The 21,102-nt window shown below is 40.1% G+C and overlaps 1 protein-coding gene across 2 annotated transcripts in view; it reads right to left on the bottom strand.

Moving 5' to 3' along the window:
- Positions 1–51: 51 nt before the first annotated feature.
- Positions 52–21,102, bottom strand: part of LOC145491077 (zinc finger ZZ-type and EF-hand domain-containing protein 1-like) — a 52,731-nt gene continuing 31,680 nt past the window's right edge. Inside the window, exons 54-88 of one of the 2 annotated variants that reach the window (XM_081470214.1) lie at positions 20,401–20,558; positions 19,823–19,964; positions 19,230–19,281; positions 18,665–18,778; positions 17,997–18,040; positions 17,426–17,557; positions 16,182–16,283; positions 15,226–15,644; positions 14,773–14,855; positions 14,609–14,687; positions 14,051–14,184; positions 13,512–13,641; positions 13,252–13,305; positions 12,969–13,100; positions 12,378–12,489; positions 11,584–11,654; positions 11,186–11,305; positions 10,495–10,707; positions 9,444–9,544; positions 9,209–9,265; positions 8,603–8,765; positions 7,773–7,868; positions 7,314–7,487; positions 5,689–5,832; positions 5,170–5,222; positions 4,426–4,541; positions 4,183–4,270; positions 4,026–4,085; positions 3,517–3,633; positions 2,870–2,988; positions 2,547–2,629; positions 1,926–1,997; positions 1,580–1,693; positions 1,358–1,386; positions 52–1,009 (exon numbers count right to left, since the gene is read on the bottom strand). In XM_081470214.1, the coding sequence (XP_081326340.1) occupies positions 877–1,009; positions 1,358–1,386; positions 1,580–1,693; positions 1,926–1,997; positions 2,547–2,629; positions 2,870–2,988; positions 3,517–3,633; positions 4,026–4,085; positions 4,183–4,270; positions 4,426–4,541; positions 5,170–5,222; positions 5,689–5,832; positions 7,314–7,487; positions 7,773–7,868; positions 8,603–8,765; positions 9,209–9,265; positions 9,444–9,544; positions 10,495–10,707; positions 11,186–11,305; positions 11,584–11,654; positions 12,378–12,489; positions 12,969–13,100; positions 13,252–13,305; positions 13,512–13,641; positions 14,051–14,184; positions 14,609–14,687; positions 14,773–14,855; positions 15,226–15,644; positions 16,182–16,283; positions 17,426–17,557; positions 17,997–18,040; positions 18,665–18,778; positions 19,230–19,281; positions 19,823–19,964; positions 20,401–20,558 (4,010 nt within the window). In that variant the 3' untranslated portion in view covers positions 52–876. The remainder of the gene's footprint in view (positions 1,010–1,357; positions 1,387–1,579; positions 1,694–1,925; positions 1,998–2,546; positions 2,630–2,869; positions 2,989–3,516; positions 3,634–4,025; positions 4,086–4,182; positions 4,271–4,425; positions 4,542–5,169; positions 5,223–5,688; positions 5,833–7,313; positions 7,488–7,772; positions 7,869–8,602; positions 8,766–9,208; positions 9,266–9,443; positions 9,545–10,494; positions 10,708–11,185; positions 11,306–11,583; positions 11,655–12,377; positions 12,490–12,968; positions 13,101–13,251; positions 13,306–13,511; positions 13,642–14,050; positions 14,185–14,608; positions 14,688–14,772; positions 14,856–15,225; positions 15,645–16,181; positions 16,284–17,425; positions 17,558–17,996; positions 18,041–18,664; positions 18,779–19,229; positions 19,282–19,822; positions 19,965–20,400; positions 20,559–21,102) is intronic. The other variant, XM_081470215.1, reaches the window with a different exon arrangement.

Raw genomic sequence — 21,102 nt, 5'->3', positions numbered from 1 at the left:
CATCTTTGTTTTACGTTCACTAGTAAACTGTCTTACAATCACACGTAAGAATTCTTTATCAACGAACCATATTTATTTCAAAACATTTCAATGTACTAAACACCTGAAGAGCAAGTTCCTTCAGCGAGAGAATCAATTTTCTTATATATGGCATCCTTTTGCCTCATCAGTCTGACACTGCTTTCATATAGCACCAGGCATGCCGATTAGCATCAGACAACAGTCTCAGCCTTGCCCTCGACTTCTTAAGAAATGCAATTTCTTGACAAAATGTACTTTGGAATATACACTTCCACCCCATCCCTTAGTTGATGACCTTCTTTTTTTATTATCATGTGTGTGTTGGACATTGTACTGATATTTTGACGAGTAATAAGATGTTGATCATCGTGGGGAATGTAAGTAACTTCTGTCAGGAGTATTCAATTTGATATGCTTCCTAAAATTCCGCATCGACTCTTAAGCAATTATAAACCGTGAAAAGGTCCACTGCAACCAGTTAAAATGGCTGACAAAGCACAAATGATGAGACGTAACAGCAAAGTTTGCTCAGTGTCGGTTGTCATGTATCAGCTGAGATAGATAATATAGTTTTATAATCCAAGAATATTGCTTAGAAGCCAATTATTTTGGACCAGCTTGTCATTTCTGAATCGTAAATTATATGAAAATCAAGCATCGGGTTCGTAGTCTAGGAAAGTGTTCATGGCCTGATCTGTCGTGTTTCCTCGCAAATCAGCACCTGCTCCAGTATAATCGTGTTGATAACCCAACTTTAGAATCTTGAATTACTTCAGTTTCCCTGAATCCTGTCACATGATTGCCACGTGACACGTTGGTGTCCAGTCATGTGTTCTGACGTAACAGGTGGCGTGGCTAGCTCCAGGTATCGGATGAGTTGCTGTCACTGGAGTCGTCACTAGACCCATCTCCTGTGGTGTCATCCTCGTTTTCGTCATTCAAACCAATCGAGATGGGAAAATGGCTCACGAACTGGATGCCTGTGGTGCTGCAAAACACGAGAACTCGTCAAATAACGCACGAACACATCACAAGTAAAAGCTTACATACAATGAAAAGGTCGGGCTGATAATCGCTTACTAAGGCTAATCAGGTTGAAAGTTCGTTAACGGCTGAACTAGAAATTGGGAATGGGAAATCGCAGGAAGTGCGGTTCTTAATGTTATTCTTTCCACTCTTCCAGTGTACTTTGGACTTCCTCGATTTAAAATAAGATCTTGGCACGAAAAGATACATCTGATGTCGATGTAGCCCTGGTTCAGTAGTTTTATTCCTGACTAGCAACAAGTAACAACAACAACAACAGCCTACAAATATGAAGAGAAATACCAGTTACCGTTCAGACGTGGCTGCTTTGGACTTCTCCTGTTGATCGTGATTAAAATGAACCAAGAGTCACTATGTGTTCAAAGAGGGTAAAAGTGTGCGTCTTTTTCCAGATGGGAAGAGAGTAACACCAACTAACAACAAGTACTGTTGAAAGCTAGAATCAATAAGCATATGGCAGATGTAACTTACAAAGACACAGCGTTTAACACCGTGTGACCAAATGACGCACCTTTTTCGACTCGTCCTGTTGGGGCTTGGGAGTGGAGGCGGCTTTGATAAGAGCCTCTGAGGCCTTGTTTGGCTGTCCAATAGCAAGACCGATAAGACCAACCTTGTGAACAGCCTGCAGCAAACGGAAAGAGAAGTTACGAGCTTGTTAGCAGTCCTCTTTATGGCCTTAAGCAAGGTTGTCACGCAACGTCTCGTAACAACCTTCCTCTACAATGCTCAAGTTAATTGGAATCACTGTTTGAGGAACAGTTCCTATTTTAGATAAGAAACCTGATCCAAGAGATAATTTCCGGTTGATGAAGACAAATGAGTTGGATCTCAGTAAACTATAGATTACTTCCTACCTGCGAGAAACATCGCTTTAAGCTCTCGGTTGTCGTAAAACCAACAACAAGGTCTTCTGCCATGCCCCAGTCCTACACAGACAAATGATAATGCGAATATGACAGGACGTTAGGCCTAACAATAGCAGTAACCAGCGGTAGAGATACAATGCAGTCACATACCTTGAAGAATGGTCAGACCAACCAGGGTATTCGAGCAATTCGCCGTTACATGATCAGGAAGTCATAACGTGTCAGGCAGGTCAAGTCAATAAGAATGGAGGAGTCCCCACCCCCACCACTCCTCCTCCCCCCCCGCAAATATTTTGGAACACACATGAAGTTGTTATTTTATGGCTAGAATCCTACGCTGTGATTGGCCACCCGATCCGGCAAGATGGCGCTACCTTGCCAACTCGGGATAACCCGCGGCGTCCTGCAGTAAAACAGTGCTCTTTTCTATATAATAAATCCTTTATTGACCAAGTTTGTTGGGTTAAGATGGCTGGATATTGGCCTCGCTCTTTTTTTACTAGTTTATGGACCTGTAACTCCGTCTCGATCTATAAACACGCAAAAGAAAACTTAACCAATATCAAGCCGTCTTGACCTCACGCTTGTCAATAACCCATATATACTGACCTGTGCAAGGTTTTCCACAACTAAGAAGAGTTCCGTAAGGCCTCTGAGGACAGGAGGAACTAACGTAGGAGCTGAACCAGAGCCTGTTGACAAAACGACCAAATGAATTAACAATAGTGACACCTCAACTAAGAAAATACTTATTACTATACAAGACAAGACGACTGGAAAACTGAAGAAGATTCCAGCAGCTCAAAAACCCAGGACAGTCCGAAACTGTTATAAAACTACTGGCGGTTGTTTCCGCCTTCTTGAGACTTCTCGGCTCAGTGTCTATGGTTTTTATTCAAACGTTATTGATGGCAAGTTTGTAGCTTTCTCACCTCCTTCCTTTTCAAGCATCCTGGTGTAAAGTGACCAAAGAGGCTTCAACAGACTGAGATCTGGTCTGTCACTGGTCTCCATTGGAGATGAACGCGACCCATCTCTATCCACAGCTTGTCTGTATCCAAATAAAAATAAAAATAGTGTCAAATATATTTAGCTCTCTTGTGATATTTGAAGACTCTTACAATACTAAACAAATATTGCAAATAGAACATAAACTGTTACGGATTTCAACTGGCAGGAGGCTGACGAGATGACTATTTACAGAACGCGGTCGAAACGTTCAACTTGGGACTACCGAGAACAAATCCAGATAGCGGTAGAGTAGAGATTTGAAATAGGGACCTCCAGAGTTCAAATCCAGCGCCTTAAACCACTACTGTATTGAAAACATAACATTACCCAAGATCTTTAGCACTGTTGGCCACGCATTTTACAAACTTTTCTATAAGGTCAGTCTTACTCCAAACCTTCCATTTCTTATGCAACAGTATCCAATGACTGAGAAAATACTGGAGAAACATGAAACCACTTAGTCTAACGATGCAAACGAGGAAAATACTGTAGTAATTATCCTCACTGAAGACCCATCCTTCATTTATATTTATTTCAGTTTTATGAACTACATCCTAATATAACCTACCCTGATACGACTAGCAGAAGTCTTAGCAACAAACCGGTTGCCATGAGCCGCTGCTGACCAGTTTGACAGCAGGCTACTGATACCAGCCAGACCCATAACTTCTTAAGAGGCAAGGACCTGGAAACGAAATCAACAAATCAACCAAACACGTTGGTTAGTTTAAATCTGGTTACATTCTGCTTCTACAAATGAGAAAGTAATGTTCTGAAATCGTGTGCCGTTTTACGAATTCCTCTTTGAAATACGCCAATTTTCGCGGGCAGAAGTGCGATCGCAGAGTATAGAAACAACAACATTTTTTTTCAACAAAAACAGTAGTATTTTGCCATTGCGTAGACATTCACTTGCTGCTAATGTTGACTATTGCAGTCTAATATTGTTATTTTATTATTTCTGGATCATTTATCACAAGAGTTTTGGCCCACGTTTCCGTCAGGCTCCTTAAATCCTTTTTTTCTGGGGGGAGGGGGGAGGGGGGGTCAACTTGAGCTTGCTACATCCAAAAATACCTGGCGACTTTGTTATCCAAGGAAAGCATGGCATTCAGTACTGTAAAACCAGTCTTGAATCTGTGAAATTCAATAAACAGTCACGCAATCAGTGGTCTTGGTCGTTGTCACTTAGTAGAAAAGATTTCATTACTAGTCCTTAGTACAGTCACGTTACCTGCCAAGTTGACCTCCAGTGACTACAAATTTCCAGCCCCAATCGTTTGTACTGCTGTCTGATTTGAAGATGTAGTACAAAGTGTCACCTGAAACGAAAAGAAAAAAGCGGTTTGCTCTCAATAAAATGTTTTAAATAATGTCTCAGAGATGATAAACTAAAAGCTGCTTGTTCTTTTGTTTAAAAGGAAAAAAGGAAAAAAACACAGCTTTGAGGCTGTCCAATTAATGCCGCTTGACTGACCTGGTATTTCCACATCAATCCATCGGCCAGTTGGACCAGAGAACACGTGTTTGTTTTGATCGTAATCTGGTGAAGACGCAATTTGAAGTTCGTCGCATCCTTCTTCAGTTGCACATCTGTAGAGAAAGAACGTGAGCCTGACAGTTCTAAGCAGCACCACGTAGCTAACATAATAATAATAAATTAATATTTGAAGAGGATGCCTCTAATCACGTAGAGGTGGTTTTCAGGAGGGTCCTATAAAATATACAAGTCTAAAATATACATTAAATGTCTAAAATACAGAAGTAATAAAAGCTAAAAACGTGAGACTAAAACTAAGGTTTAAAACTAGAACTAGGATTAAAAATACTACTACAAACTAAGGTTAAAAATGGTGAAGTAAACACTGTTTCAGTTTGTGTTTAAAAATCCTTTTTGGCATAAGTTTCTTTAGCTGGTGATACAAACACGCTAAGAGTCATGTATGATAGACTAAGAATTTCTTGAAGTCGACCTCACTATCAGTGAGAAGAATAAAAGAAATATTTTGGAATGAGGTTGTCGATAAGACTTTGTATGCATACTGTAGATAGAGAAGTAAAAACAAAACAAAACAAAACAAAACAAAAAAAAGAATCTTCATCCACATTGTCCGTAAAAGCATCAGCATAACCCACAAAGTCACGGAGAAAAGTATGTTTTGGATTTATTATTCGATAAAACATCACATTAAATGTAACAGCAATCTGTCCAGTAGCGTACCTGGGATCAAATTTAACAAACAGTGTTGCCGCTCCAGGAATATGCACTTTCCCCTGTAAAATGACCGGTACAGTTTGTTAGAAGTGCTCTGTTATAAGTACTTTAATTGATAAATAGAAACCATGTACCGTGTTTCTGTCGAGCTATAGAAACGCGAGTGGGAGAACGAGAAATTCTGTGTGAACACGAACCGACAGGCGAGTGTCTCCACAGCTTTCTCGAGTTCTCCCAAACTTTCACGAGTGTTCGGAATACAGAGAAAATGTTTTCTATTTCCTTTAGAAAATACCGCGACGAGGAAACAACTAGTTTACTTTGATCATCAAAAGGTAAATTCTCTTTGTTCGCGCCATCAACAGCTTGTGCTAGTTCCGTGTTTCAAGTTACAATTAGCACGCACATTTTCTTTGGGCTATTTTCTAAAAACGTATAACCACTGTCTGTACTATACAACACATTCTCCGTGTTTCATCTCCTCAAACATGTTTTCTAACATGTTTTCTGGAGAGCTAAGCTTACCTTGTCGACAGTATCGTTTGGGTATTTGTGAGCGGACTCTCTGGTCTCTGTTGATAGCGTTACTTCACCCATACAGTGAGCAGCAGCAAGAGAGAGCGGGTGAACCAGTTCAGGGTCTCCATGTCGTACCACTGAACTTACGACCTGAAATAAAAATGAAAAGCAGCCGCAAATACTCAATACCGCACGTCACAGACAGGTGATTTATGACGTTACTGGCATTGACAAGGTCATATAGACATACCGTGAATAATTAATTTGTCTTGACCAAATATGCAAGAGTAATGCAATAGAGCAGAGCACTTTTTCCTTCAGTTTACATAGCCGCATCTAAGAACGAGGGGCGGGGGTGTGGGGTGGGGGGCGGGTTTGGGAGAATTCGAGACAGTTATGCACACCTATCGACGAATGAGTTATTTTATAAAGAGGAGTATTGTGAGGGGGGCGTTAACAAATGAACATTTTAAGTTGAAACTGAATCACATGGAAGCGGTTTAGTGCATAAACTAACAAGTTAGAAATTTGAAGAATCAGTTAATGACGGTTAGCAATTTTGCGTTGTTGTCAGTTTACTCTAAAGCATAGTTGTCCAAAGTGAAGACAAAATGTTAGAGTAAGGTCGCCAACTAGACGAAAACAATAGGGCGTTTAAGTAACTACGACGAGGACGCCAAGGATAACGTCGATTAAAAATGGCTATATATTTTACCTACGAATCTCGTGATACTCTAAAGTCATTTAGTTTGTTTCTCTTGGCCATATTCTCTAAATCGAATATGGAACACAGAGTGAAATTCGAAATACAAATTTTAAAAATTATCCGTCGTGGTTCACGTTCTCCACACAACGCAGAATGACGAAGCGCACGAAGTCCAAAAATAGAATGCAAATTATTGGAACCCCGCGAGAGTCAGACAACATAAGCGTGCTCTGAGAGAAATAGAGGGAAAATGAACGCCAAATTTTGGTTTTAAAAATTGTTTTAGGAACATTTGCTTACGCGCTTGAAAAAGCGTCAAATCTTCCACCAGTCCGTTTTTTTTGTCTGAGTTTGTCTGAGTTATGACGTCACTCGCGCGCTTCGTTCAAGTTGCTAGGGAGCTTAAGCAACGAAGACGGAACGCTAAGGACGACGTCTAGTAAAAAATGAACTTATATCTTATCTTCGATTTTCGCAGATGTCTAGATCTGTTTAGTGGGCCTACTTGTATCAGAACTTGCTCAACCTAAATACGTAACGCCAGCGTTCAATTCCAAATGAAAATACAAAAAATTAGCCACTCTCGTTCACGTTCCCCAAAATACACAGAACATGGTCATTTCACGTTGTTGTTTTGCAGAGGAAGGCAAAGAAATGTACAAAGATTTATGACGCACGTGCACAGCTATTGTTCTGCTCATTAAATCTTCTGTTTGGTGACGTTCTTGTTGCCGTTGCCGTCGTGGTTTGCTCAAGGTCCCTGCTGTTTTGAAGAGGAAAGCTACGAAATGTACCAACAATTATAATGCACGTGCACAGCCATTGTTTTGCTCATTAAGCCTTTCGTTCAGCGACGTTGCCGTTCCCGTTGTGTTTTCTTAAACTCTCTAAAGCAATACTTTACTTGAGTACATGCATTAGCCACCTGTTCAAAACGTTCTTTACTCTCCAGCCTTTGTAATATGTCAAGCAAACCAATTAGCTGTACTTCATCACTGTTATCCAACAGCTCAGAGGTGATCATGTGACCTTCAGACCAGTTTCCCAACAGCATGGCTATCAAATGGCGCGAGTAGATAACAGACAACGCGAGATTAATCTGAAAAGAGAAAAGCACAACACAAAAAAGTGAGACGGCTAAAAAAGGGTAAGGAGTAAAGAACATAGTAATAAACAGAAAAACAGGAAGACACTTCTAAGGATAAATATATATGCCATATTGTTCAGAGAAAAGTTAAAAAATTTTTCCACTTTCTGTTATTTGTCATCAGAGTTCACAACTGACGCTCTGTGGTCTCAAACACGTAATATTTGAAAAGCAAAATCTCTCTGACTTTGTAGACATCAAAACAGGAGAAGAAACAAATCAATCAAAGTTCCTTACTTTAGTAAGATATTCTGTACAACCCAGGTTTTCTTCTTTTTCTAGTTCCTTCTTTAGAAGCTCAGCCGATTTAGTACGGGCTTGCTTCTCGCGAGTCTGAAACAAATTACAGAAGTTCGTTAGCTTTGTCAGCAAAATTGTAGATAGTGAGAAGCCTAGCATTGTGCGGTTTTTGACGAACTGGCGGCCGCTTCTTTGCGTTCTCGAAGTGTCTGTGAAGAGGATTTCAATAGATTCAAGCTCTGAACGACTAATAGATTTATACTAAAGGAATTAGATTATTCGCTCTCGATTTCTAAGCGTGATAGTTCACCAATAAGGAGGATCACGGGCCGAGATAGTGTTCATCTGCGGAGACACACTATCTGCCCATAAGTGCCCGTTCGAAGGAAAATACCCGGATGGATAGTACTCGTCCGTAAAATTTTCTCTGTAAACAAGCTGTACGCAATAATAATCTGCATTTAGTGGGTTTTTGTCAATTTTTTTTTAAATTTTAAATTTGTCTTTCGCGCCTTCCATCTAAAAAAGTTGAAAATCGTTCAATATGATTTTTGAACTGGCGCGCGGAATGAAAATTTACTGATGAAAATAAAGGCAATATAGTATAGTAATGTCTCGGAACGACCGGTCTGTTAGTTGCCCCTTGGAGATTTGATGTTATTAAAACTAACATATTTGCCAGGGAATCGAGGCTTTGTTTTAAGAACATCTTATTTCAGTGGGCCAATTATCAGAAACAATCAGAAACAATCTGTTGTTTCGACAGAAATCGAAAGCGAACAATCTAATGGTTAATCGGAGATCACTGATCACATAGCCATGCTAACCTCTTCGATTTCAGCGTCACTAAGTGAAGGGATAAGCTTTTGAGCCACTTCGGTTTCTTCTGGTTTGGCCTGAACTTTCTGAGGTAGTATCTCGTTTGTAGTGTAACGTACGACACCGACATCAACAACAGGACACGTGGGCTTACTAGCGACAACAGGTTCCCTAGAGAGAAACAAAAGCGAAATAAGAAAGGAAAAAATAGAGCAACAACAAACTATCACAAATAAACAGAAAATAGCTATACAAACAGAAGGTAGCAAGTGAATATATGAAAGAGCACAATGTGACCAGCTCAAGTTGGCTTGATAGCTCAGTTGATGGAGCACTGCATTGGTATCGCAGAGGTCATGGGTTCGAATCCCGTTCAAGCCTGAATGTTTTTGGGGCTTTAACTGATTTAACAACTGCAATGTATAACTACGATGTATAACTGTGTGTATAAATGCGATGATCAATCATGTCGTCAAACAGAAGACAACTAAATTAAAAGTTGATGAAACAGACACACAACGTGATTGATTTCAACACAGAAGTAAATCACGCAGATGGCTAATACTTCCTTATGAAACTTTTCAAACGTCGTTGATGTACAAAAGTTATTTTACCACTTCTTCGCTTGTTCTTTTATCTCGTCAGATACTTGAAAAGCCGCTCCGTCAAACCTGAAAAAAATAATCAAGATATAAACATTAACACGAAGCGCCATTGGTAATGGCTATGAATTATCAAATCTAATCCTTTATCATATCAGTAAACAGTGAAATTATGATTTACTTTACAAGTCCAGTCCATGAGAGACGTAATAAAATCGCTATAATATATAAAATAAGAAATACCGACCCTCTCTGTACTTCCACCAGCAGCCGGCTCTGATCGTGTTCAACATTCTCATAAATGGCTCTTAACACTGAACAAGAAACGTTCATTGCTTCGTGGATAGTCTGAATAAAATGAAAAATAGACAACGCATGCTACAATGAAACGTGGTTTAGAAAACAACACGAATTTAGCGAAGACATCGTCCTGATTGCACAGACTAAAAATAGCATTTCCTTGACGAAAAAAAATACAAAATGTCAGATCTAGTAGCGGCTTCGAGCGTGAACTTACAGCCCTCCTTTCTACTTGTTTATTAGGACGGATATGTTTTCAACAAATGTTCCTACATCATTAAGGAAAAATGTCGTTGCTATCACATTGACCCCAAATGTTTCTTCCAGCCTTCAATGGTATCAAAACAGCCGTGTTAAATTATTTCAATTTCCCCTGACTTTTTTTCAAAATGTCAATTTATCCTGGGTCAAAATAAAATTTGCTGACTTTTCCCTGACCTTGAAGAATTTTTTTTTTCCATGACCATTTCCTGACCAGTGGCAACCCTGATTGAGTGGTCTCCAAAACTCTCAATATATTTTCTAAGAATATAGAGGCTGAAGTTTGCGAAATTATAAGAATAATTTAAGAATAAATCCGAGGCTGAGATTTTGAAAAGAATATAATTTTGTGTTGAAAATTTGTAAATACAATACAGTTACATGTTTTTAACTAAACCGTATAAAATTATTCCTTTCTTTAAACGGCAAAACTAGCCCAAAAGCAACAAAAACAGCACTAGCCGTATGTTCGATGTAGATAACATTTCTGCAAGAAGTTCTGTGCGTCACATCAGGCTTTAATGCCTGCAGGCTGGCTCTAAAATTACTTTAACATCATCCAGACACCAAATACATTCGAAAACAGAAATATCATACGCTATAATCTAAGAATATTCTCAAGAATTTTTTCAGCCTAAAATCGGTAGCAAAATAAGAATATTTAACCCCAGCTGGAAAAACCATATTCTTCTATTAAAAAGGGTGACCAAATAAACCAAAAATGCCGTTGTTCAAACCTCAAAGCATGTTTTAGTGATATCATCAAGCCCTCCGAGTGGATCATGTCCTCCTTCATCTTCTTTCACTATAGCAATGGTCGCCATCGTTGTAGAAGTAACTCCAGATTCCTGTGTAGTCTTCTCTTCTGTTTTGCTCTCCTCTTTGTCAGCAGGTTTAGTAGCAGTCGCCGCAGAAGGTTGCTCGGATTTGTAGAGTTTAAGAGATAACACCTGTTTACATTGAACAAAAAAATAAAAAATAATTGGGTAATATAAAATGGTAATTTCGTTCAGAATCTAGGGTCCTAGATACATATCCTTTATTAAAGTGTCTGGTTGTTCTAACGCCAACAGCACTAATTGGGGACTCATAAAATACAGCATTTTGAAAATTAAAAGTTAAAAACTAAAAGATTCTCAACTTACAGCATTTTTCTTAAAACTACCTATTTACAGTATATTTGTTGAACAGTGAGAGCTAAGTTGAACATAATTTGCAATCTCTCCCACATCCCTCTAACACAGCTGACATATCCTTTTTGCGTATCCTGGTTCTAAAAGCTGACAAAGATTTGATGGTCCTTTCCTTTAGTTTCTCCCATAGCGATGGCCCTAGGTATTGACTAAGTTCAGGGTGTTCAATAGGGAGAAAAACGCAATCTCACTTTACAGGAAGCATTTTAAACCATTTTACGGAAACGCTTCTTACCTCTAAGTCTCGCAAAATCCACTGACTGCTAAATGCTGTTCCCTGGCAAGCGATGTTGGCGAGCAGTGACACAATACCACTGGATACCATCTCTGAATTAAGACTCAAATTGGAATTGGCCTGAGTAAAATAAAACCGCATTAGCACAACTAGCATGAAAATGCAACCGTTTGCAGCTAAATAAACTTTTAGTAATGCTGCTAAAGCTAAGAAACTTGAAATAGAAAACGTTAACACAAAATACGATGGGAAGATCGAGCAATTTCAGTTTATACGGTGGACAGAAATTTTGTACCGGAGCTGCGTTAAATAAGTTTGGCCAGTTACATGTACGAGAAAGACACAGAGTTTAATATTTTAAAGCAAAATTGTCCTTAGAAAGCACTGTTGTACAGTACCTTTATGCTACCCAGGAGTCCCTTTAATGCAAGATACAGAACCCACATTCTCTCCACTGGAACGGCTTTTTCTGTTCAGAAGAAACACGAGATAACTCACACTTAACGCCTGTCGCAAGTTACTTTAAATTTCAAATATTCTTCATGGACTTAATTAAAACCACAACAATTACACGACACCTGATTACCAAATACACCATGAAAATAGACATCGCAACAACTACGGCGACAAAGCGTGTAAACATGCTAAACATAACTAGAAGTAAAAACATCTGAACGATTAAATCCGCACTATGCTCAGCAAACGTCAAGTAACAGAATAGAACATCTGCCTTTCAGTAGTGTGACTGGTATATATGTGTTATTGACCAAGCGTGAGGTCAAAATGGCTGGATATTGGCCAAGTTCTTTTTTTGTGTGTTTATGGACCGAGAAGGAGTCGAGGTCCATAAACTCGCAAAAAATAAATAAATAAATAAATAAATAAATAAATAAATAAATAAATAAATAAATAAATAAATAAATAAATAAATAAATAAATAAATAAATAAATAAATAAATAAATAAATAAATAAATAAACGACGCCAATATCCAGCCATCTTGACCGAACAAGTCGGGTCAATAATTGATTAATTATATGGCTTTCGGGAAAATACAGCGGGAAGTCCCGAGCAGGCAAGATAGCTCCATCTTGCCCGCTCGGGTAGCCAATCAAAATGCAGCATTTGGTTCATCTTGACCGCTCACGGAGATGACCATATAATAATTAAAATTAACTGACAATGGTACTTACTGTCTCTTAGAAGTTGAAGAATTTTAACAACAATGTCCAGAAGAACTGAAAATCTTGAAGTCTTGAAAGTTTCACTCAGTGCTGGAGATTCCTCGAGGAGGTGTTCTTTGACCTGTCAATCAAGACAAGTTTTGGCTACTTGCTTACCACATGAAGCGATGGACCGATACTATACTACCCTAAAAATATTTCTTTTACCACGAAAAAAGAATTAAAACTAGGAATATCTCTACTCCCCCCTGGATGGGATGCTAGTCGGTACCCATTTATACATCTGGGTGGAGAGAGTCACAGTGAGAGTCACGTGTCTTGCACAAGAACACAACACTATGCCTACGGCTTTCCGGGTGCGAAACCTTTCGGGACTTTCGAGAAACGGGCCCAAGAGCTCGAACTCGGACCGCTCGATCCAGAGTCGAGCGCACAAACTACGAGGCCACCGGAACCGGAAGCCAATTATTCAGAATACATAAATTACATTAAGTCATGTCGCATTTCTATTAGTCTTTGACGCGCACCATTGAGACAGTTTTAGAATGATGAATGGTGCACATTCCTTCGCTTACAAGAAATTATAGAGGGCTTCGTTACCGTTTTCTTCTTGCGTGACTTGATATCCATAACAGTGACAGATCCCTTGTCGGGGTAATTCTTTAAAACCACAACTCTCCGTTTCTCTCCACTAAGATCCTTCATTTCCGCCACAGACCCCGTCCGAACAACCTGAAAATACCCAATATGCATCATAACTACATGTAGTCATGTGTTACCTGATACACATACGGCTGCATGCCATTATGGAAACCAGGCTACACACATCAACCACACCAGTTACCAGTCCTCACCCGCGCCTAATATTGCTCTTCATACTTACATCAGGAAATCTCGCGAAAACAAGGAGTCCAAAAACGGCACTTAATTCTACATTCTGCAAGGAACATAACCAAAAAATAACGGTAAGATGTTGAGAACAAATTCTGCCCCTGTCAACTACACGCAGATCAATGAATTTATAAAGCCGAGGGTTAATTATAAAGGAAAGCAAGGGGGGTAAGAAAGAAAGGAAGTTAAACTGGAACACTGTGAAACATCCCTCCCAACGGACAGGCAACTGTGAGGAAAGGTTAACAATACCTCGGCTGCAGGTTGAGCCAATCGTTCCAGACACAGTCCTACATGATCTGCTATACTGGGATGCCACTGAGACGAGCTGGCAAGCTGCTGTAATGTGGACGCCATGCCAGACGACGCGTTGAGATCTGATCTGTGGCAAACACAAGCAACGAGTGATAAGTTTGACTTACACATACCCTTCTCAAACTCATTAATAATTCATCAAGTCTGATTACAGGCAATCATGACCGTGACGGTGTTTTGATATCTGATCTTAATAAACATAGATTTTTACGATTTTATTTCTCCATTTTCCCCCTTGGTTTTGGTTTCGATTGAGAACATATATCAAACATTCAAGACAGTGTTTGACTACATTTCCAAACACCTCGAAGTTCGTCAAAAAATACTCCGCTGCCAGTCGTATTTTCAACTCTCTTCTCGGTGTTTGAAAATGTGACAAAACACGTGTGTCGTGTTTTATATATTACATCATGTTGTTCAACTCCGTCTGGCTGCTCACATCCCTTAGAGAACTCTTCACTAAAGTGGCCACTAACCTTGCTAGATACTCCGCTCCGAGCTGAAAGAGAAACTCGACTGTTGCCTTGCCAGATGATCTCTCTCCACCACTGCTTTCGCTCTCTGTTTTGACAGGTAATGTGTAATATGGCGCTACTCCGCGATCGGCAACCTGAACAAATTGTAGAGGCACCAGTCATATCCCTCTCTTATCTCAAATTGACGTCAATACAGAAATAAAACCAAACGGGTAAAGAAGATGTCATTCTTTGCAAGAGGGGTAGTTTTAGTTTGTCTCACCTTTAGCACGAAAATATAAGCAAACCATCATCAACAACGACAACAGCATACTTTATTTCTCACAGATCAAGTTCGAATCATAAGAAATCTCATGGTAAGGGTTTAGTTAGGTGCACAAACCCCAGAATTAGAAAACTATGATTGTTTAAAAAGGAAAACGAAAGGCTAAGGCTGGAAAATGTTGAGACGGATTATCACAGACAGGCTTTAACAATTTACAGTAAACTTCTCAAGATGTGTTATCTGCAAGGGAGCTTTCTAAAATATACAGAAATCAATCAAGTGTACACACTCACATCAGGGCTCGTACACTGGAGAAATTTGCCAAGAATACCAAGAGCAAGACTTTTAGTTTTGTCATCAGATTCGCCATTCCTGTTGAAACAAGGACAGAAACGTCAGGATAACTGTTATTATCCGTGCATCTGACTCGCTGAGATTGAATCAACAATGCTCGCACCTGATAATTTTTAACAAGGTAGGAAGGAATTTATCAGACATAAATTCTTCTATTCCAGAGCAGTAAGTTGTCCAGTGCCTGATCTATGATGAGAAAAGAAAAACGTGTTACCCTAACATACAGTGTCTTGGGCTGTGGCAGTTAGAGGAAAAGTTGTAAACTATGCTTTATACCTCGCCATAGAAAATACAACCAGTAAGAATACAGGAAAGCCGTTGTCACTTGTATTTTCTTGGTATACTTGACTGTGTGTTTTCCGAGAAAATACAAGTGACTCGTGGGATATTCTATGGTATACCACGAGAGAACGTTGCGTAACTAGAATTTATTACTGTGCGTAGTTTCTTGACGACATATCCTGGTATAACTCCACAGGCTAAATAAATTTGGGGAGACTGGATTACAACAGAACGCCGGTAAGCTCAATTGAATACATGACTTGTAAATTTGTACCTTTGAATCCTGCGGAAGAACCGCTCCAAGAAGTCCTATGAGTCTTTCCTGTGTTTTGCTAGCAAACACTTTTTCAATGTCTTCAGGGCTCCGTGCTTCTGTGTCTTGCTGTTTATCAATCCCGTCAACTTTACTCTCAGACGAACACTCCTCACTTTTTACATCATCATCTCCTTGCTTTGTTTCTTTGTCCGTCTGAGGAGTGCTTTCTTCTGGACCCTTTCCCTTTTCGGAAACCGTTTCCGGAGCGTCTTTGGCTTCAGCTACTCCTGAGACATCTGCCTCCTTAGCTTGCGTCACAGCAGCCTCACCTTCTGCTTCCTCTGTACTCTCACCTTCGGGGATGGACTCCGGAGCCGCAGCAGCAGTTGAAGATGCTGCCTCCCCAGAGGACTCTGCACTGTCTGTTCCACTGTCGCCTACGGAAACATCTAGCAGTTGTTCACAGATGACAGCAGGGTTAACCAAGCGATTTCAAGAGGCTTCTTAACTGACTACAGCCCCGTTCACACTACGACGGAGAAATTTAAAAACGCAGCTTTATTTCTACGGTTACAAATACCGTCCATACTGATACAACACGAAAATGGAACTTTTCAAAAACGCTCTTCAAACCCTGAGAAATTTGAAAACGACGGTTGTGCGTTTTAGTGTGGACGAAAAGCATTTTGAAATGTAAGCTTTTCGAAAACGATAACATCAAGATAATCTTGCCATTTCCTTGCCAGAGTTTTCTTCAAACACAAATCCAAAATGACCGCAGATTGTTACGTTTTCAAGTTTCTCCGGCGTAGCGTGGACAAAAAACATTTGATGCGTTTTGACAGTGAAAACACTGTTTTTAAATTTCTCCTGCGTATGGACGGGGCCTAAAGCACTGCTTTGGAACTAAGGAGAATGGACATACTAGATTTCCACATGTAACCAGGGAGTTTTAATCAATCTGTTTGGATTACCTGTCTCTGGTTTACAGGAGGCGTGGCTTAAGCATTTTGTGATGAGACCAAGGCATTCCATGTGAAGATGGCCAGCGGTTAGCAGGTAGTCCGAGCTAAAGACTGGCAATCATAAAATAGATTAGTAGTCGATAAGATACATTATATTAAAATAAGCACTTAATGACAGGCCCCAAGGGACACAGTGAGTTTTAAAAGTCTTTCCAATTGCTTAAATTGGAAAATTAACTGCGATGATCATTCTTCACTTTCATCCACAACCGCAGTTCATATATGAATTATTTCATATAAACTTCACATCATTTCACTCCTCACGGGAAGATATGAACTCGATTAATTGACCTCGCTCCCAATGTGTGGCTTCATAGCTCAGTTGGTAGAGCATCGCACCGGTATCGCGGAGGTCACGGGTTCGAATCCCGTTGAAGCCCTGAATTTTTTCAGGCTTCTTCTTTCCAATTGCTTAAATTGGAAAATTAACTGCGATGATCATTCTTCACTTTCATCCACAACCGCAGTTCATATATGAATTATTTCATATAAACTTCACATCATTTCACTCCTCACGGGAAGATATGAACTCGATTAATTGACCTCGCTCCCAATGTGTGGCTTCATAGCTCAGTTGGTAGAGCATCGCACCGGTATCGCGGAGGTCACGGGTTCGAATCCCGTTGAAGCCCTGAATTTTTTCAGGCTTCTTCTTTCCAATTGCTTAAATTGGAAAATTAACTGCGATGATCATTCTTCACTTTCATCCACAACCGCAGTTCATATATGAATTATTTCATATAAACTTCACACAGTGAGTTTTGTTTCCCCGAGACCCTCAATGTTCCCTGAGGGAACAGTGTTGTATCTCCCAACTTAAAATAGAACAAAACTGCGAAGAAATCGTTTGCTTGACGCCGGCTGGCTCACAAATTTGCCTGGTTTCAAGGAGCATGACCTGATAACGTGCGAGTCGAAAGTTCAATTTTTTTTTTTTTTTAAATGAGTTTTGTTCGCCTTTGGGAGTTTTGACCCACGACACATGACACGTTCTCCTCCAATCGGATTTGAGTTGAGAGATATAACAACAAAAGATAAACTTCTCCCCTCCTCATTGGCTAATGTTCATTGTCAACAACAGTACGAACATGTAGATAATGCAATGGCGAGTGTATATTTTAAAACTTTTAGCAATGTTAAGTGTCCAATTAAAATGAATGTGAATCAAGTATAAAAAACATAAAAATACTTACCAGACTTGTTTGGTTCGTTGAGAGAATTAGCCAGCGTAAGAGTTAAAGCAGCGAACTGAAGCCAGGCATGGTGATGAGTGTACATTTGGACACGACTCGTAGGATCATTTGTGGTCGTGTCTAGAAGTGAACCTTAAACACATTAACACAATTATTCATTTGCTGGCACGATAGAGTGCCCTAAAACCAAAATCACACCATTCACTTCCCAATTAGACTACTCAGCCAAACTCGAAGCGTAGTAAAACCAAAAACCAAAGTAAAAAATTGCCTGCCTGACTACGCTCTAAGCGTCTAAAATTATGCCGTAGAAAAGTTACAACAATTTAGCAATCTAGTGATGATATTCCTTAACAACAGAAAGCAACTAAAAACAAACATCCCATAGCTGGCTGTGTACTTCATTGTGAGTTTGTTTTCAAAAACAAGGGGATAAGTAAATCCTACTCTGTCTTCATGACAGGGTGCTGTGACAAGATTGAGCAGAAAGACTGAGAACGATTCTGATGCATGCAACTTCGCGTCTCGAAGATAAAAAATTAAGTTAAAGAGCCTCAATTCTTCGTCTCACCTGTCTTCAGTGGAAATTTAGTGATTTTGTGGGACGCGGAGTGTCTAGAAAAAAGCAGTTCGATAAACAAAATGAGTCATCAAGGAAGATGTCATGTCTTATGAAAGTTTATAGCTTAAGGAAAAAGACAAAGCTATTTCGACCTTGTTATCCACCATGGTGTCCCTACTGAAAACATCAGGGGGGGGGGGGGGGGTTTGGACCTTTCTTTTTAAATGAGAACCAGAATTTGACTACTGATTTCGTGAAGTCTGATAAGGTCAGTGTCAACTGAGGTGGCCTCCGCTGTAAGCCTTGTGGTTTTATGAAGGTTTTTCTCACCTGTGGTAGGCGCTGTAGCCTAATGGTTAATGAACTCAACTCCGGATCGAGCGGGCCGGGGACATTGCCTTGTGTTCTTGGGCAAGACACTTTACTCTCACAGTGCTCTCTTCGGGTAACTCTTCGATGGACTAGCATCCCATCCAGAAAGGGGGGGGGGGGGGGGGGGGGAGAGAGAGAGAGAGAGAAAGACTCCAAGTCGCTTCGTGCTATAGAAACCGGGATAAGCTCCAGCTTGATAGGGCCACTTTACCTTACCTTACCCTATCATAACTTGTTGCTTGTTATTGTCTATGTTGTTTTATTTATGGTGTGGGAAATAAACCATGATAATGATGGTGACTCACCTTTCTGGGAACTTGCCAAATGAATGGCATCCAATGCACAAGTCAAAGTCGTCACACTCGTTGCAGTGAAACCGCGTACCAACTATAAAACTCTGACACTCATCGCACTTGAACCTGAGCAAGTGAATATCAAACACAATCACATCTGTGAACGTTAATCTAATGCAGGTAAGTGTACATCATTCGCAACAGTGATTTGATTCCTCACACCAGCCCTGTCAATAAAAGCGTTGCCGCAGGGAAGTGTCTACTAGTGATAAAGGCCTGCGCCAGAGAAATCACAGTTCGAACTTTTTTTTTTTTTTTTAAGAAGTAAGCAAAACTGAGAAGAGTTTGTTTTTAAGACACCGAAATGCGAAGGATTTTACACATTACGTACAATAACAATTTTGGCCCTCATAAGATAACAAGTAAAATCTAATGGCTTTCAAGACAAGCTCAAGTGCTAGAGGGCTTTTTGAGTAAAAGATGTCCTAAAAGTATCACACCTGTGCTCAGTGTTTTTAAAACGAATTTCACAGATAAATTGCCAGGATTTACGGACGGTTTTGTTCTCATCACTGACCTCATATCAATAACGGTGTGACTTTCCAAGTGCCCATCAGGCTTCATACCGTCTGTACCAAAACAGAAAAAAATATATAAATCAAACAAAACATTCCAAACAGAACATAGGTCAACTACACGAGGATAACAACAGAAAAAAACAAAAAACAAAAAACAAAAAAACACATATTAAAAGCTGTAAGCGAATGTGTACGTGAAAGAGGCTATGAAACAACACAAGAAACTTGTCCTCGGCTTTCAAAAAAGTCACTTTTGTTACATTAAAAGAGGTGAATTTTCTTCAGACATTTTTCGTAAGGAAGAGCCTCTACTGCAAGCAGTCTCTCTTTAGCTCGAGAATAGGCGAGGGAACAACGAAACCCAGGAGCAGAGGCGAACGTTGAACGCGCTACTCACAACTCGCGGTTTCGCTCCTCGCCTCTGTTCGTTTACGTTCTTCCCCGCGGATTTTCAAGCAAAGGAGAGACTGCTCGCAGTCTAAGAAGGCCGTCGACAAGACATGTTCGCAGTTGTTTTAACCCTGTGTGCGTACAGATTCAAAGGTCGCTTATCTCTCGAAATTAAAACTGAAGCAGATGCTCTGATACTCACTCGTGTAACAGCTATTGCACAAGTCAACATCCAAGCAGTCGAGGCATCGGTATCGCCTGCCTGACAGGCTGACATCACAGCCATTGCATGTTATCGACACATCAAGAATGTCCGAGAACCGTGCCACGAATAAATGCATTCGCTGGATCAGATGAAGAAATGAAGAAAGATGAAAAAAAAAAAAATCTTAAACCAACTCTGTCAAATGCAATATTAAATTAGCTAGAACCATTCCGTATTCGTGTTCAAAAAGACGGTCCATTTTTTCCCATACGTGGTCGTCCGATCTATCAACATTCTACAATCCCCTCATAGTCGCTAGTCAGAGTTCATGGGGCGTCGTTTTTTCTAAGTTTCTCAAGACGTGGTCGGGAGTGCCGCCTTGGTGGTTTACACGATCATCTCAGATCGTGTGTATCGCACAAACGTCTTGTCTTCTCTCCTCAGACTTCTTAGATTTTGATTTGTCAAATCAACTACATTTTGTGTGTACAACTCCTTAACAAATCGGTTACGCTGATTATTTTAAAGCACAACCAACATTGCTTTGGAAGTGCCACTAACAAGAGGTGACTAACCCGCCGTTCCTCGACCGTCTGTGCTTCGTGTTGCAGGCGGTAGACCCAGGACATGTCCCGCTTAGCTTCCTCTAACCAGGTATTGCCTTCTTCATAGTGGTCCAGTTCCTGCTGCTCACTCATGTCCTTCACATCTTTATTGGGGTTTACTATGGTAGCTAAGAGACAAGTTGAATATACTTTCTCAAACTCATTAATAATTCATCAAGTTAAAACAAAGGAAATCATGACCGTGACGGTGTTTGGATATCTGATCTTAATCACCATAGGATTTTATGAGCCGTTTCTCCATTTTCTCCGTAATTTTAGTTTTGACTGAGAAAATATTTAAACCGTCAAGACAGTGTTTGACCACATTTCCAAACACCTCGAAGTCCGTCAAAAATACTCCGCTACGCGTCGTATTTTCAACTCTCTTCTCTTCTTGGTATTTGGAAATGTGGTCAAACACGGTATTTCGTGTTTGATATAGTGCGCCAGCAATAGAAGGCGGTGAAACGCACAACCTTACGCTTTCACGTCTGAAATCCTATAAAGACCAAGTGGAGACAAGGAAATACCTGCGAACTTTTACAACATCTTCGCGACTAAAACAGGGCAAAAACACTTTTTTATGAACCCACTTCCATGTTGTCTTAAAGAGCTCTCTAGCTATCCCGCATCTCTTTATTTACACCAGAACAACATTTAAACTGGGAAGTG

This window comes from Orbicella franksi, chromosome 6 (genome assembly GCF_964199315.1).
Source record: "Orbicella franksi chromosome 6, jaOrbFran1.1, whole genome shotgun sequence".
Taxonomy (NCBI): domain Eukaryota; kingdom Metazoa; phylum Cnidaria; class Anthozoa; order Scleractinia; family Merulinidae; genus Orbicella; species Orbicella franksi.
Note: the sequence above shows the minus strand (reverse complement) of the source record. Positions and strands in the feature narration are given on the sequence as shown.